This window comes from Rhinolophus sinicus, linkage group LG01 (genome assembly GCF_036562045.2).
Source record: "Rhinolophus sinicus isolate RSC01 linkage group LG01, ASM3656204v1, whole genome shotgun sequence".
Lineage (NCBI taxonomy): Eukaryota > Metazoa > Chordata > Mammalia > Chiroptera > Rhinolophidae > Rhinolophus > Rhinolophus sinicus.
Window position 1 is genome coordinate 109,335,060 of NC_133751.1, and position 16,952 is coordinate 109,352,011.

A 16,952-nucleotide genomic window follows, 5' to 3' on the forward strand; every position below is an offset into this window, starting at 1 on the left:
GTACCCAAACAGAAACTCCATATCCAACAGCAGGCACCCCCCAGTTACTCATGTTTAAATGTCTAAAATGTAGTTGTCCCTTGTAGGTATGCTACAACGTCAAATTTTTTAAGAGAAAAATATTCTTTCTCTATGGACTATTAGCTAAATAATTTCACAGAATTTTGCTTACTGAAAATTGAACAAAGGGCCTACCCAAATTGAGACTAATGACACCATGACGGCTACATTATTAGGAAATGAAACTGCAATAGTATAAGCAGCCAATGTAACATTAAGGAAACAACAGCAACTCTATGGAAACATTTCAATACTACAAAACTTTTTTAAATGTTTTAGAAAGTTGATAAACCTCACTTTCACGAAGTTACATATTTGTAGTTTTACTGTATCTTTCAAATGTTAATTTAAAAATCTAAATTAATCCCAGGATTACAAATACACGCATTCATTCAGTAATGGATGAGCAACATGTCGGTCTCATTCCAGCTTTCTTTATACATGAATGCACACAGGCACATGGAAATTAGTGGGCATTTTCCTACACTTTTTACAATTTTGTTCACTTAAGAAGGAAGATATGGGGTTAGAGAAGAGGTCACACACACACACACACACACACACACACACACACACACACACACCTGCCAAACGACAATGACCTTGACAACATCCCTTTAAATGAAATGAAAAGCCACCTCCAACTTTTGCTTACTTGGTCCATGCTCTCTGGAATGAACTCTCCTTCACTGTTAATACTGGTGAATGACCCATTCCGGGCAACCTGGTGTAATTCATCTGGAATGTATCCTGGGGGAGGGGAGCTTCGATCTCTACTAGTGGGACCTAAAAGGAGGAAATTACATACTTTTATAAATATCAGCATGGAGCACATTTTTGTTTTAATGAAATATACCCACAGTATTTCTAGACAACTTTACCAGTAATTTTAGCAACTAAAACCCAGGTTTTACTAAAATTTATCACAACATTCGTGTCTGTAAAGCTTAAAATGTTTTTATAACTTTCTGAAGTCTCACCTTATTATAATCACTAACCTCACTGTAATATTCATTTACACTTATTAGGTGATATGTTCTTCTGACTGCTGACAACTGCATTATAGAGTTGATAATACAATAAAGATTTTTAGATAGATGCCACTGCTTCTCAATTTCCAGAGGTCATTTGTACCCAGGTATGTTACCCTTTAACGTAATTTACAGAAGGCATCATGATGCACTGGAAAGAATATGGGCTTTAGAGTCAGACCTAAGTTTAAATCCCCGTTCTAGTTACTTATCATCTGTGTGTCTTTGGGAAAGTTATCCAATCTCCATGACCTGTTTCCACACCTGTACACATGCAACTAAATGCCTTCTTTGCGAGGGTAGTGATGGTGAAATGATTCACAATGACCATATGCTCTGTAAACTGGGTGCCATGATGTCCTTTCCAGTCCTATTCACGATTCTTGGAAACCTGAGGTAAGACAGCTGCCTAATCCTTTAGTCCATACTGAAAGTGCGTTCAATTTGGAGTCCTGCATTTTATTCTTGGGTACTTAAAATTAGGTTTTCGTGGCAAGCCACATTCCTGAAATTTAATTTCTTCCTAGTTTAGAAAATCAGAGCATCTAACATAGTTCATCTAATCAATCACTTAATTTCTCATTAGGCTATAATCCACTGTATTTTTACCTGGTTTTACAGAAATAATGCTATGTTTATTAACACAATTCCTCCTCTTTTCTCCTAATTTTTTGAAATTAAACTATAAAAAAGATCGAGAGAAGGTATGTGAGCATTGAAAGTTCAGGTCAGGTTTAAAGCAAAAAAGGTTTCTGCCTTAGGTAAAGGAGTCATTGTATGTATATGCCAGCATTTGTTAGTGATAAGATAGGGAGAAAGAGAATAAAATGATTACCAAGAAGTGTGCATAAAAGATTATTTTCTACACTTGCCTCTAAAATGATTAAGGACTCAACTGCAAGCCAGGCATTGCTTTAGGCTTTGTAAACACTATGGTTCACATTGTCCCTAGTGGTTTTATTCCTTCCATAGAGCCTTCTTTAAAAAAGAAAACCAATGTATTCATTACTAATGGGAGATAGGGTAGAAAAAGGCTATGAAAATTTCTTCATCTCCTTACTTGATAACCTATATTTTTAAGAATGGTCAAGACCTCCATGCCAGCATATACTCCTACCCCAAAGGAAGTTTTTCCTCCCGCTATCTCTTATGAAACTAATTAAAAGGAATAACTGTCAGTAGATAAGGAAAAAAGATAACGGTCATATCTATCAAAGCCATTTCAAGTTTAGAGAGGTGCCAATAGAAGTCCAGTAATTTTATACTTTACAATTTCCAGTTTCTTCTTACCCTGGCAGTGAAGTCAAACAACAAGAATATTAGTAGAACAAGAGTGAGGCATTCAATACAATTTTAATTCAAAATAAATTTAAAATGTCAATTTAACTAGTGCATTTAGCTTGTTGTGTCTAATGTAACTAAAATGAATTGGCAATTTTTTACTTTAAAATGATAGTATGTACTATAATGTGATAAGAAAAGGGAATAGAGTGTCTAATTAATAACAGTCATGCTTTCTAGTTTGAAAAGCAAAATGTACTTTAAAAGCATTCTCTCAATTTATTGCTACAACAACCTAATGATTTAAAGATGAGGGCAAAGTTACAATCCCAGGTTAGAGAGCTGGAATTGGAATTCAAGTATCTCTAATGTTCTCTCACCAATTTTTAAATATATCAAAATATATCCTAATGAAGACAATTAATTTTTATTTTACTTGTATATTATCTCCATTGCTCACATTTTCAGTATTTCTAAAACCAAAAGTAGAACATATGTAAGACTGACACTTAGAAGGAAAGTCATAGAGGAAGTTTTTCCAAAACAAAAGATAACAGACTGTTTTGGTGGTCCACAGGCTAATTTAATCTTTTCTTTCATTATAACAGTCCTCTTGTTACCATCTTAGATTCCCACTCACATCTCTTACTCTGCTCCACTCTCCTGCTTCCTTCCTGTTCCCTGTTGTGCCTCCTTTTCTACTCCCCCCTGGGAATCCATCACTCAAGTATGTTTTCACGCTATCTTTAATAACCACATTCACTGCCCCATGTGTTAAAAACATTTATACCAGTGGTTTTTGAGCAATATAATGCTCTTATCATATAAAAATGTACATTATCAATGTTTTACACAAATGGAAGAAGATACACAGAACTGGGGAGTTTGGAGCACCTTTGCCCAGCCCAGACCCTTCTAACAGGCCTTCTTTAAAACAACAGCACACAGGATCCATTTCTCTTCATACCATAAGCTTAATTATAACAGTATACTATTAATGACAGAACTGAATACTAATTAATAATAAAGCATAATCTTTTATTAAAGCATAATACTTTTTTTTTTCCCTTTCTTCCGCCTCCCTCCCCCCTCCCTGCAATCCGGTAGCCATTGTTTCTCAGTGTAGTTGTGTAGGACCCAGCTCCCTTGCCCATGCTGGTATTATGAGCCTTGCACTCCCTGGCTGAGGCAGTCGGCCAACTGTCCTCGGTCAGCCGCTCACAGCAGCTCTCACAGGCTGACTGACGGCCACTCACGATGGCTGCTGGCCGCTCATGGCCACACACAGTAGCCCATGGTAGCACACAGCAGCGGAGCTCCAGGGAGAGCCATTGTTCACAATCTTAGCTGTAGAGGGCGCCGCTCACTGGCCCATGTGGGAATCAAACTGGCAACCCCAGCATTAGCAGCACTGCACTGTGCTCCCACCAAGTGAGCCACAGGGCCAGCCCCATCTGGATACTTTTAGCAATGCATATTCTGATAACATGCTTGGCATTAACTAAAACTTAGCAAAAGGCTTATGAACTTAGTCCATCCATTAACTTTAATATATTAAAATACTTCTTTTAAGTTTTTCCCTCCAGTTTATTTGTATAGTTAAAATTTCTTTCAGTAATTTGAATTTGTTAAGCATTAAAATACCCTGGAGGTATATAAAGAAAAAAATAAGCTGGAGATTGCTAATCCTATAAAACTTGACATAACTTTTCAAGGAACAGATACTAAAACATAATTAACCAAAATAAATTACAAAGTATAGAGATAGGCTGCTATTTATCAGGGTTATGTTCAGGTGTTAAAGGATGGAGAAGAAACCCATTTCATGATTCAGACACTAGCTTTCTTACCTATTATAGAAAGCCGTTTTTTCCTCTCTGCTCCAAATACTGTGTTATCTAAATCTTCTAATGATGGCAATGGTTCTAAATTAGCAGCCTACAAAGGAAAAAAGGATGATTAATGCTATTCTTCCTCTTTAAGGCTTGAAACAGAATCCTCTCGCCTACCAAAAACAACTGAGATATTCTTACCGTTTGTGGGTCTTAATAAATCTACTCGGAAATTTTAGAATAATTCTTCCCAAGATCTGTTTTTATTAGTTTCATATGTATGGTACTTGTAATTTTGCATATACAGTTTTGAGAAGCAAGGATATTAAACTACAGCAATTACAATGTGTAAATTTACATTTAATCATATGAAAATATCAATGATTATAGAATGTAACTATGTTTCATATATTGATTTTTACAAGCATACAGGCATAAATACTATAATCCTTACTGAAACAATCCCAATTCATACCTGTGTACTTCCATTTATTACAAGCAATATCTTGAGGCTCTTCATATGAATACTACGATCCAGCAGTTCCACAGCTTTGTCCAAGTCATCTTGAGTAGTTAATGGAATTACCAACTAAACAAAAAAGGACATTAGGAATCATGCAGCCATCTCACCAGACCCATCCCTTCCAGGAGCATCTCCATTACTGTGGAATTATAAATCTTAAAATACCTTGCTCTTTGACTTGTCAGTATAATGAAATTCTGAATGAATATATGTATCTAGATTGTTTTGTTCTTCTGATCCTACCACTACTAAAATCACAGAATAAATATGAACTTTTTTTGCATAATTGATCATTAAATTTTTCTGGAAAACACATTTAAAGGTTTTCTAGGGTATTTCCATAATATTGCTAAACTTAAGTTATAGTATCTTTACCTCCAAACTGCATTAAGGAGGACACACAAAAAATAAAAGGTATAATCTATAAAATAAAAGGTACAATCTTTCATCTGCACTGATGAAACTTTCATTTTTTTTCAGTAGTAACCACTGATTTGCATTCTCACTAGGTGTGCTTATCAACATACCAGATACAATGATCACCTGTGACAGACACAATGGAGGGGCTCAAATCCCTGACCCTGGTGACCACTACACTCTAAAACAAATAAGCTAAATGAGTCAGTCATCCATGGTGAATGCTGAATGTGGAAATCTGCTTTCATTAGTCCTCTCACAGATCAGACATTATAAAGGATAAAAGTACCTGGGAAGTCTATGACAGCAAGCATGATTCATACAATTTAACAAAATCAAAATACATTTTTTTAAATGTAGAATTACTAGTTTAAGATGACTCTGTCAATAATCTTCAAAGTACATTCCATTTCATTGAAAGGACAAAATGAAAACAAGTGAACTCATACCCCACACTTGTTAGCCTGCCCCAATTAACGCAGTACACAAGCCATTCAAATGCAAAGGCCTATGATTTTATGTCAGGTATCGTGATACCTCTCACTTTGTTCTTATTTCTCAAGTTGCCGAGGCTTTCGGGGTCTTTTATGGTTCCATATAAATTTTAGGATTATATGTTCTATTTCTGAAAAAAATGTCATTGGTAGTTTGATAGGAATTGCATTGAATCTATGTATTGCCTTAGGCAGTATGGACATTTTAACTATATTAATTCTTATCCATGAGCATGGTATGTGTTTCCATCTATTTGTACCTTCTTTAATCTCTCTCTTCAGTGTCTTGTAATTTTCTGAGTACAGGTCTTTCATTTCTTTGGTTAAATGTATTCCTAGGCATTTTATAGTCTTTGAAGCAATAGTAAATGGGATTGTTTTCTTAATTTCTCCTTCTAATAGTTTATTATTGGTGTATACAAGTGCAACTGATTTCTGAATATTAATTTTGTATCCTACTACTTTACTAAATTCATTTATCAGTCTAATAGTTTTTTGATAGAATCTTTGGGGTTCTCTATATATAGTATCAGGTTATCTGCATATAATGATAATTTTACTTCCTCCTTTCCAATTTGGATGCTTTTTATTTCCTTTTCTTGTCTGACTTCTGTGGCTGGAATTTCCAGAACTGTTAAATAAAAGTGATGAAAGTGGGCAACCTTGTCTTGATCCTCATCTTAAGGGAAAAGGTTTTAGCTTTTCCCCATTGAGTATGACTTAGCTGTGGGTTTATCATATATGGCCTTTATTATGTTGAGATACGATCCCTCTATTCCCACTTTGCTAAAAGTTGTTACCATAAATGTATGCTGGATTTTATCAAATGATTTTTCCGCACCTACTGATATGACCATATCATTTTTATTTTTCATTTTGTTAATGTGGTGAGTCACGTTAATTGATGTGCTAGCGGATGTTGAACCACCCTTGCATACCAGGGATGAATCCTACTTGATCGTGGTACATGATCTTTTTAATATATTGCTGAATCGGTTTGCTAATATCTTGCTGAGAATTTCTGCATCTCTATTCATTATGGATATCGCCTGTAGTTTTCTTTTTTTTGTAATGTCTTTGTCTGGTTTTAGGATCAGAATAATAGTGGCCTCATAAAATGTGCTTGGGAATCTTCCCTTCTTCTGGATTTTTTGGAATAGTTTGAGGAGAGGTTGGTGCAGCCACTATGGAAATCAGTATCTAAAAAAACTGGAAATGGAAATACCTTATGACCCAATAATTCCACTCTTGGGTATCTATCCAGAGAAATCCAAAACGCTAATTCGAAAAAATATATGCACCCCTATGTTTACTGCAGCACTATTCACAATAGCCAAGACATGGGAACAACCAAAATGCCCATTGGTAGACAACTGGATTAAGAAATTGTGGTACCTTTATACAATGGAGTATTACTCAGCCATAAAGAAGGAAATTTTACCATTTGCAATGATATGGATGGACCCAGAGAACATTATGCTAAGTGAAATAAGTCAGACGGAGAAAGACAAATGCCATATGATCTCACTTATATGTGGAATCGAAAGAACTGAATAAATGAGCAAACTAAACAGACATAGTCTCAGAGATATAAAGGAAAAACTGATGGTTGCTATTTGTGAGGGGGGTGGGGATGAGGGAGAAGGTGAGGGGATTAGAAAGCACAAATTGGTAGTCACAATATTGCCCCGGGGATATGAAAGACAGTTTGGGGGATATAATCAATAATGTTGCAAAGATTTTGTAGGGTGTCAGATGGGCACATGTCTTATTAGGGAGACCACTTCATGGACGGGGTAGATGCCTGACCACTGCGCTGTACACCTGAAGCAGAAGCTAAGTAATACTGACTGTATAGTCACAGGATGTGGATGGAGTACAGCATAGGAAATAGAGTCAATGGAATTGTAACAGCTATATATGATGTCAGAGGGATAATAGATTTGGGAGAGGGGGGTTATCACTTGGTGAGGGGTATAAATGTCTAACTAGTACATTGTTTTGTACACCTGAAACTAATAAAAAAAAAAAAGTAAAAAAAAAAAATGCAAAGGCCTAGGTACTGTGTTTCCTCGAAAATAAGACCTAGCTGGACAATCAGCTCTAATGCGCCTTTTGGAGCAAAAATTAATATAAGACCCAATCTTATTTTACTATAAGACCAGAATGTAAGATAAGACCGGGTCTTACATTAATTTTTGCTCCAAAAGACGCATTAGAGCTGACTGTCCGGCTAGGTCTTATTTTTGGGGAAACATGGTAGTTTTGGGTCTTCTTTAGTAAAAATGCCTCAAAGACAAGAACCCCCCCACCACCACACACACACACATATCAGCAATTAACAGGAGCACAGCAAAGAGCAACATTTGAAAATACTGTTTAATAAGTATCACAGGATGAAAACTTCATCTGAAACACACACCCTAGCTGACATGGTGTGCATTCAATTCTCTGCAGATTTCTTTATGAAAAAGATTCCTTGTTTTATGAAAGGCTGTCAGACACAAATACAGCAGGTCCTGATGCCATGGAAACTTACTCTTGTTTATATCAATTAGTCTATGGTAAAACTGGTTTCATTTTAAGTTGTTTTGCACCTGTCGACAACATTAAGAGAGGACTCGCTGTATGAAATAGAACTAATGTGAATTTCATCATACACTTTTTACATCTACTCACTCTGTACTTGAAATTATATTCCCAATTTCTGTGTGCAGTTAATTTTATACTATTACAACTTACCAGCTAACCAGACCTTTTTCCTCTATGAAGAAAATTTTCTAATTAAAAAAAAAAAAAGAATATTAACTGTTTGGTATCATAGAACAAGCCTGATCTACTTAACTGTTTTCATTATCCTATCAATTATGAACTATATTGGTACATTTTGTTCCTATCTTTAATATTCTTTTTAATTATATTTTAAGTACTAAAAAGCATTTCAAAGCAATGACAAGGATTGTTCTGCCAATATTTCATTTAAAGGGAAAACCCTGAGTATTTACTTTTATTACATACTTATTTATAATGGGAATGTTAACTTCTCTGAGATACTGTTGCTCTCAGGAGAAAAGACACTAGTTTAAATCCAGTAACAAAATATTACTATATATGATTTTGCTCTTCTTCAGTCGGCTATCGTAAAATCTGAACATTCTGGAGGAATGCCTGGAGCGATAGCTTGGACTACTGTCTATGGTTCTGATCAGATCCCGTGTTTGTTCTAAGGTCACTCACGTATTACAAATTTTAAAATGAGAACTAAAAGTCAATTAAGTCCCAGCTTGTCTAAATTATACTAAATAAACCACACAATGTTTTCCTGCTTGATGGAATTCACTTTAGCCTCATTCATGAAATTGATTTCCCTCTGGCTTATTATTGATAAATCAGTTACATGTTAATATAAATCCTTTCTGGAAAGGAAACTAAAATTTGAGTTTGAAAACCCACTAAATAGAACCTAAGTTTGAAAGAAGTGAATTATCTTCCTGACTTTACACAGTGAAACATGAAAATAGTCCATAAAAAGGTTTTCCTCCTCCCATCTAAACGGGAACACCTGAGAAAACCCACTTACTTTGCCTGCACACCCCCGCCTCTCTCCCCAACCTAACACACACATTGACACATACACACGTGACACTTTATTAAATAAACAGGAGCCCAACTGACAAATCCAACCAATCCCAGCTTAAATTTCCTGGTGTTTCAATTCTGGAAAACTAGAAGTTTATAGAATAACGGTTATTTTAGAAAAGAAAAATTTATATGCACTAGAAAAAGATACTGAGAGAACTGGAATAACAAGCAGTATAAATTTTTTGCTTGTCCACAGGTCCACAACACTAATATTCTTTATAAGTTATTTTCTAGTACCCCCAGTGCCTAAGGGCACGCACTGAGTGGGTCACGATGTGAATTAAGACATAGTTAATTCACAGAATCACACATTCTCACAAAATCTCTGTAATTTCACCTTAATGCCTCCTATACCACTGTGGGGACAGAGTCGCAGAAGGCGGTTTCCAGGCTCTTGGCCTGGCATGGGGAGGTGCTGGCTCGGGTAGTGAATGACCATCGACTGTGATTGGTTGGCCATCAGCTGTAACCGGTTAGCCAATTGGCTATTGATGTAACTGTGGGGTTGCGTTGATTGGTTGGTTGGTTGGCAGGCAGAGAAGTGAATGGCGGACTGCGGATCGGACTGCGGATCGTGTGGCTACTACTGCGTGTGTCTCCCCCTGGCCGCCAGAGAGACTATAGTGGTATGACTCCCCTACCTATGGCTCCATGGGTGTTCCTTTTTGGCCTCACCATATCCTGCGTTCGTATGTGGGGAGCGGGACCAGAAGCCCCGCAGGCTGCCCCGCAAAACAAATGGCGCAGTGAGCAGGGTCCCCCACACGACAACCACATTCCTGCCAAAAGGCCAAAGATATAATGGGAGAACCACTTCCAGAAATCCTTCAGAAAGCATGAGACAAACAAACTGAAAATGGAGACATTTTTCTATTTTTAGAAATGGGAGAGGGTTCCTGAAACTACAGATCAAACAGTTTGATGTCAGTCCTCAAGAAAATCCTACTAAAAACTATATAAACAAATTGGGAGAACTCAGCAAACAAACTGTAATTCTAGAATTAGAACAGGTACAGTATGAACACAAATGTCAAACTAACATCATTTTTCTTGATAGACCTACTTAGGCTGGTAGATCAAGGCAATATTGTAGTCTTAGTATATGCTGGCATTTGAAAGTTGTCCATGATACAATTTTAGACCAAACAAAAACAAAAATGTATCTGGGTTCCCCTAGAATCGTACCATGAGATAGAGATTCAAGTTCAAGTCTGTTTATATGGAAAGAGACACTAGAAAATAGTGGAAGGGAATGGGGAAGACAGGGAAGAGAAGGAGACCCATAAAGAATGTATTATCCAGAAAGTTATTGCTGTGGCAAGTGAAGCCTGTCCATCCCCACCTCCCACCCCATCCAGAGCTTCATCTCACAGCCACTCCCCACCCCCAATATGTACTTCTGCCTGGATCCTAGAAGCCATTCCCCTAAAAAGCCATCAGTCTCACGGCAGTTAGTTGTAAATCAGGCCAGCACAAACAGAAATAGTAAGTGCCAAGGTGAGGCCAGACAAGAGGGGTTCACGGTTAACTGAAAGGCCAAAAAGTATTTGAAAAATAAAATTTTAAGGTATTACTATAGTATAGTACTGATCATTTTGTTCAGGGGTATTATTTATTTGAATACGGAATTTTTATCAAAATATTTTGTTTTCAGCTGCAAGTGGTTTCTTTAGACAAGCTATATTAGCATATTCTTTTGCTTTAAATTAACAATTCATTTGAAAATCTAGTATTTTCAAATATTTGTATTTGTACAATGCTCTACATTTGCAAAGCAATTTCACATTTTCTAAACTTAATTTTCACTCAGTTTTGCACTGTCACTCCATTCCCACTGGCACTTTTTCTACTCCTGAAACACAGAAATTTTTTCCATCTTAGGACCTCTGCACTGCTCTCTAGCTGCTTTTTCTATCAGGAATGTTCATCCCCTCAAACTCTGCCAAGTTGGCTTTTCATGCTTTAAGTCTCAGTATCAGACGTCACCACCTCAGTCAGCCCTTTCTTAGTACTATCGAAATAGAAGGCCTGCTGTCCTTGCCTTTCTTCTTTATCACAATACTTTATGCATTTCCTTCAAAAACTTAATATATTTGAACAATTCATGTATTAAGTGTCTCACGACTGTCTATAAAGTCCATGAGGGGCTGCAATTCCTAAATCATAGCATTATAACCAGCAAATTCAACAAGTTATTTTCTGAGGGGGGAAAGCAGTAACAAATTAACCAGTTACCTAAATTGTCCTGCAAAATTTTAAGACCTCAAGACCTTGCTATCTCACAGGATCTGAAAGAAACTTCAGACATCATCTAATCCAATCCACATTTTACAGAAGATTCAAAAGGGGTTTCCCCAGAACACAGAGCTCCCCAGGGCTAGGGCGAGCCCTTAAGATCCTGTACTAACTCCCAAACATAAACATAATGATCTAGTCATGTCTTAACCAACATGAAAATAATCCTGTAAGTTTTAACTAAACTATCTCACTGCTAAAGCTCTATTGTCTCTGTAGCCAAGTATAGAGCATGAGAAAAGACAGTTTATCAAAAAAGTACACAAAGTAAAAATAAAACATAAATAAGCAGCAAACTTCTAAGTAACACATATATTTCTTCATTTAATAGATTTTCATTCAATTATTTTCACAATAGCACCTTTTAATATTTTCAACAATGGAAAAAAAATCCATTTTAATCAGTTAAAATTTACGAATTTAATTGTGCTTATTCCTCTAACATACCATATCCTTATCAATTCCCGAACAAAAGCACAACAATCCTAAAACCTCTGAAATGAACGTACTACTTTCCAAAACAAGAACTATTGAAAGTTAAACGTTATATGTTTACCTCATTATTGGTATAATGTAGATCCATAGGCTGTCCAAAGGCAATTTTAGCTTTAGACCTCAGATCTTCCAGTTTAACTGGTCTGGGGAACTGGAGGATTCTATATAGACAAAATTTTTAAGTATTTTATTGTCTTGGGCATAAATAACATACTTGCAAAAGTTATCTCTTGGGTAGAGAAATTAAAAATTAACTAAAAATGTAAATAATCACTTGGCTTGAATACTACACAATGGCTTTTTGATCAAGTGTACTAATTCTCAACACAAAGTTCAAAAACTCTGAAGTTTGTTCTACTAAAAATTATAAAAAGCAAATTCTCAAAACATTCTTCAATGTAATGCAATGAAACTATTAAAAGGTATAAAGTCATTCTTTGGGGATTCAAATTTTGATTTCTGTACCCTTATCAACTCAACATTTTTGAGTTCATATATATCATACCTCCCATATATGAGCATACCCCCAATATAAATATTTTTACAGGATTAAAATTTTTAAATTTCAGTATTTTCTTCCCATATCACAAAGGACTGGCCTGTGCTGCCCCTGGAAGCAGACATCTAAGCTTGGAGACTACTATACCAGACTGTAAGCTCTTTAAGAGGAGGGACCATCTGTTTCACTCACTTTATTCTTTCACGGGCCAGCAGTTAGAAAGTACTAAATAAACAGTGCTCCATGAATGAAAAAACAAAACAAAACAAAAAAAAAAACTGAGAAATTATCCATAAAAGAATTGTAAATAGAAAACAACTAGACTGGACAGCACTTCTATGGTATATCTGGTATATCCCATCTTCTTAACATCTCTGTGTAAAATATTTTTACATTTCAGGTTATATGATTTGTGGGTCGTCTTTAAAGCCCTTAAAACTGGATAGATCTTTCACCAAATTAATTTGGAGACACAAATAACAGAAATGAAATCCCATAATCTCTAACTCCTATTAGGCCTTGATAGCAATTCTGTGGTTAACCACAGCTACCCATCCCACTGTTGTACTGAGATACAAATGCCAATGGAAAGCTAGGTTTACACCTCTCTAAATGATTTACAGTCCCCATTCTAACTCACTGTCCTCAATGTTACTAACTCAATACATGGCATATGATTGCAGTCTCTAGAAAATAATCAAAATTGTGAATATTAAGTCCACATACATAAATTCTGTATAGTATCCGAAGCAATGATATAATTATGAAATAGAGAAATGTATTTCATTTCCACTGAGTAAAAATAAAAGAAATTGTAATATTTAAAGGCTGCATTATCCAGGGATCTTATTTATTTCCTAATATTGCGAAGTAAATAACATTTATCATTTCTAATGCTTAGCCTGAATTTTGACAGATTCTATCTTAAATCTAAATACATGTTACACATTACCAAGGACTATTCTATTCTCAATTTGTAAGCCATTAACCTTCATTAAAATATAGAAAGAACCTCTAATGGCTTTAACAAGGAACACATTTAATTAAATCAATAAACTGAAATGTATGTTTCTTTCCTTACCGTTTTTCTCCTCTGTGTTCAAATTTGACTCGGACATCATTCTGTAATGAAATGATAAACCTTTTCAGAGATCAGATAAAATTTCTAGAATTTCTAAATCATTTTTTTCTTTGTCATTTAAAATACAGCAGAAGTGGAAGGAGGTTTCATTTTCAGAGTTAACTACAATCAATTGACAGTGTCTGCCAAAGAGCTGAGTTGAGAATTACATTGCTGAATCTGGGTTCAATAGGAAAGATCCACCCCTATCTATGACTGATGGCATCATGGGTATGAGACATTTGCTAATCTTATTTCAGGGAAATATAGAATACTGTATTTCCATTTTTCATTCCAAAAAGCTTTTATCTATAAGAATCAAAATGATCCTCGTTTGTAAGTATACAGATTGTTTTAAATAAAAATAATTTGCTTATCTTAAGTGCTTTAAGAATGGATGAAATATCAGCTTCAGAGAGCAGTTACCACATTAAAGGAAACTACCATTTTTTTAAAACACATGACCTTATGGAAAAAATTATAACAAACAACAAAATATTTGATTCAGTAGTGTAAAAGCTAAACACTTTAAGCAAACCCTCTATAAGATCAGAATACTCAAAGGAAATAAATCATAGAACAACAATATGTATTTATTAAAATATTATTGAAACAAGTACCTGCTTTTTTGGTGATAATGACTTTGTTTTTCTTGTTTCCTGTAAGGATAATGCTGGTCGACTGGCCTTATGAAGAACAGCCAAATCTTGCATGATTGAGTTCAAAGCTTGCTGATCATCTAGGTTTTTAAAAAATAACATATACACAGAATTGCAATTTCAATGTATATTTATTATAGACATCAAACACAAAACTTATAATGAAATTTAATGCAAAAATTCATCTAGAACATTGTCAGTGCCTACATGTGTTATTTTTGTGAAAAATTTTAATTATTTAAAAGCTGAAGGGGCGGCCAGATGGCTCAGTTGGTTAGAGTGCAAGCTCTTAACAGGGCTGCCAGTTCGATTCCCACATAAGCCAGTGCTCTCCACAACTAGACTGAAGGACAACGACTTGGAGCTGATGGGCCCTGGAAAAACACACTGTTTCCCAATATCCCACCTCCCTCCAAAAAAATCTCTTTTAAAAACAGAAACAAAACTAAGTGAAAGAATCATTAACCATAAACTTTTAATCTCTTCCAAATATATCAATCAAAGATTTCTTTCCAGCCTATAAGCATGAGCCTCCTACTAATGCCAATTATATGCTCTCTGGAAAACTTCAGGGACAATGTAACTGATTTTCACTAGTAAATCAATTTCACTAATAATAATCAACAATTGGTAAGTAAAGGAATTGAGGGACATTTTAAAATGTAGCCATTTTGATAAGTAATGGTTTATGTTCCAGAGTAGTAATAATTAAAACATGCTTTATCCTATAAGGAAAAATCATTAAAAAGAAAGTGGAAATTCCATGGCTTCATCGGTCTTTCAAACATGCAAACAGCTGACTTCGCTAATGTATTAATCTTTTATAACAATATATTCTGTTCTATAGTAAAACTACTTGCATATTAAAATGAAAATTAATGGCTCCATGGGTTTATATTAATAAATTCCAGGTTTAGAGAAAATGTTATAATCTTTCACAAAGCATCCTTTGTAAAATAAAATTTCATCATAATGTTAGGTTAGCTGAACAGTAGTAAGTGAGCTGTTGGGCATAATATAATCACATGTGTGCTGTCCATGGGTCCAAGCCAGACTATGCCATTAATTGATAAAAATAAATCTTTCCTTGGCAAACAATAAGGTGAGAATGATCTCAACTAGATTAAAATTGTCTGATGTAACCTTCCTGAGAAAGGTAAGAGCCTTAATTCTACACTGGGGAGAGAGGAGCTCTAATACTTAAATGTATCTATGTTTCATTTTCTTAATTAGAAAAAAACGTAAAAATTTGAATTTAGGCATTTTCACGTTTAATATCACAATACCAAAATCAATAAATGCCTGGGAAGGATTTGGCTTAAAATTTTATCACATTTACATAATACTATTTTCCTTGTTTTAAAAAAACAAAACTGAGTACTGTTCTCTAGCTATTGTAGATATATAAAAATAAAGAGGGCCATTTGAATAAAAGTAACTCCTTAGAGAGATGACATACTAATAAAGGGCAATTTAATTGAGTGCCTTCTTCTTCTGGCTTGAAGAAGAATCACATAGTAGATAAGTACCCAATAGGAAACTTACTTTGAGGAGGCTGACAAGATGTAAGCTAAGAAATGCACAGAAGATCAAGCCAACTGGTGTGCTGAGATACACCACACCCCACGAGCACTATGCTAACAATTCTTATGCTGTTTTACTCTATTAAGAATCTCTGTGGTGGCCATAGGTACTAGCCAGATTAGACAGGTTATAAATGCTTTAGGATCATGAGTTGATCCAATAGGCAGTAAGGATGACCAGAGTCTGACCTATAGTTGAACAGAAGCAGTAATGGGTTTCTGAGGACATGTTAAAAGGACATTTAGCTGAGCACAAAAACAGAAAATATTTGGAAAACAATTTCAAATAAAACCTTTTATTAGACATGTTTAATTAGATACCTTATATGCTTATTCATTATACTTGAAAAATAATGACAAGAGAACATCCTAAATCAAAAATTCAAATATCTGTGACTCACACTTTTAAATAGTATGGTTTTCTGTGACTACCTCTGTACATGTTTTTAAGCAATGGCTGTTCTTTGTTTTGTTATTTACTGTAGTGAAGTATTTGAGTAGTATTGTAGAAATCAATTTGAATAACACACAGTTCAGATTGCAAATAAGAGCGACTAACATGAAAAGTAGAAAGGAGTTCCCTAAAAGGATAGCCAGTTTGGAACTGGAGGTGAAGCTGGCAAGAAAGAAGAACGATGGCACTGCAGTCATGGTTACTCAGAGAAAGTGGAAGAGAAATTTACAAAGTGGAAAGGTGGAGTTTTGGCTTACACGCTTGCCACAAGTAAACTCTGAAAGTGTGCTGGCACACTGAAGAACATAGACAAATTTAAGCTCTTTGGCCTATAATGTCACACACACACTCACACACATACATACACACGTATGTGTGTGTGTGTGTGTATACATATATATATGAATGAATACTACAACTTTTAAGGAAGCAATAGGAAAACTGTGACAAGACAAACATGGGCAAGTATACGTCAGAATTAAGATATCAGTATCAGTCTAAATTTACAAACTTAACTTCCAACTACTTGTCAGTCCATTTTCCCCCATTAGGGATAGGGTGGGCCAT

The 16,952-nt window shown here is 35.3% G+C and overlaps 1 protein-coding gene across 5 annotated transcripts in view; it reads right to left on the reverse strand.

The window, feature by feature from the left end:
• Positions 1 to 16,952, reverse strand: part of MAP3K2 (mitogen-activated protein kinase kinase kinase 2) — a 112,196-nt gene that overhangs the window by 27,906 nt on the left and 67,338 nt on the right. For 4 of the 5 annotated variants that reach the window (XM_019718001.2, XM_019718000.2, XM_074334513.1 and 1 more), the window contains 6 exons: positions 14,310 to 14,428; positions 13,651 to 13,691; positions 12,132 to 12,231; positions 4,680 to 4,793; positions 4,223 to 4,310; positions 716 to 846 (listed from right to left, as the gene is read on the reverse strand). In XM_019718001.2, coding sequence (XP_019573560.2) covers positions 716 to 846; positions 4,223 to 4,310; positions 4,680 to 4,793; positions 12,132 to 12,231; positions 13,651 to 13,691; positions 14,310 to 14,428 — 593 coding nt within the window. Of the gene's footprint in view, positions 1 to 715; positions 847 to 4,222; positions 4,311 to 4,679; positions 4,794 to 8,380; positions 8,419 to 12,131; positions 12,232 to 13,650; positions 13,692 to 14,309; positions 14,429 to 16,952 lie in introns of those variants that run through there. The other variant, XM_074334518.1, reaches the window with a different exon arrangement.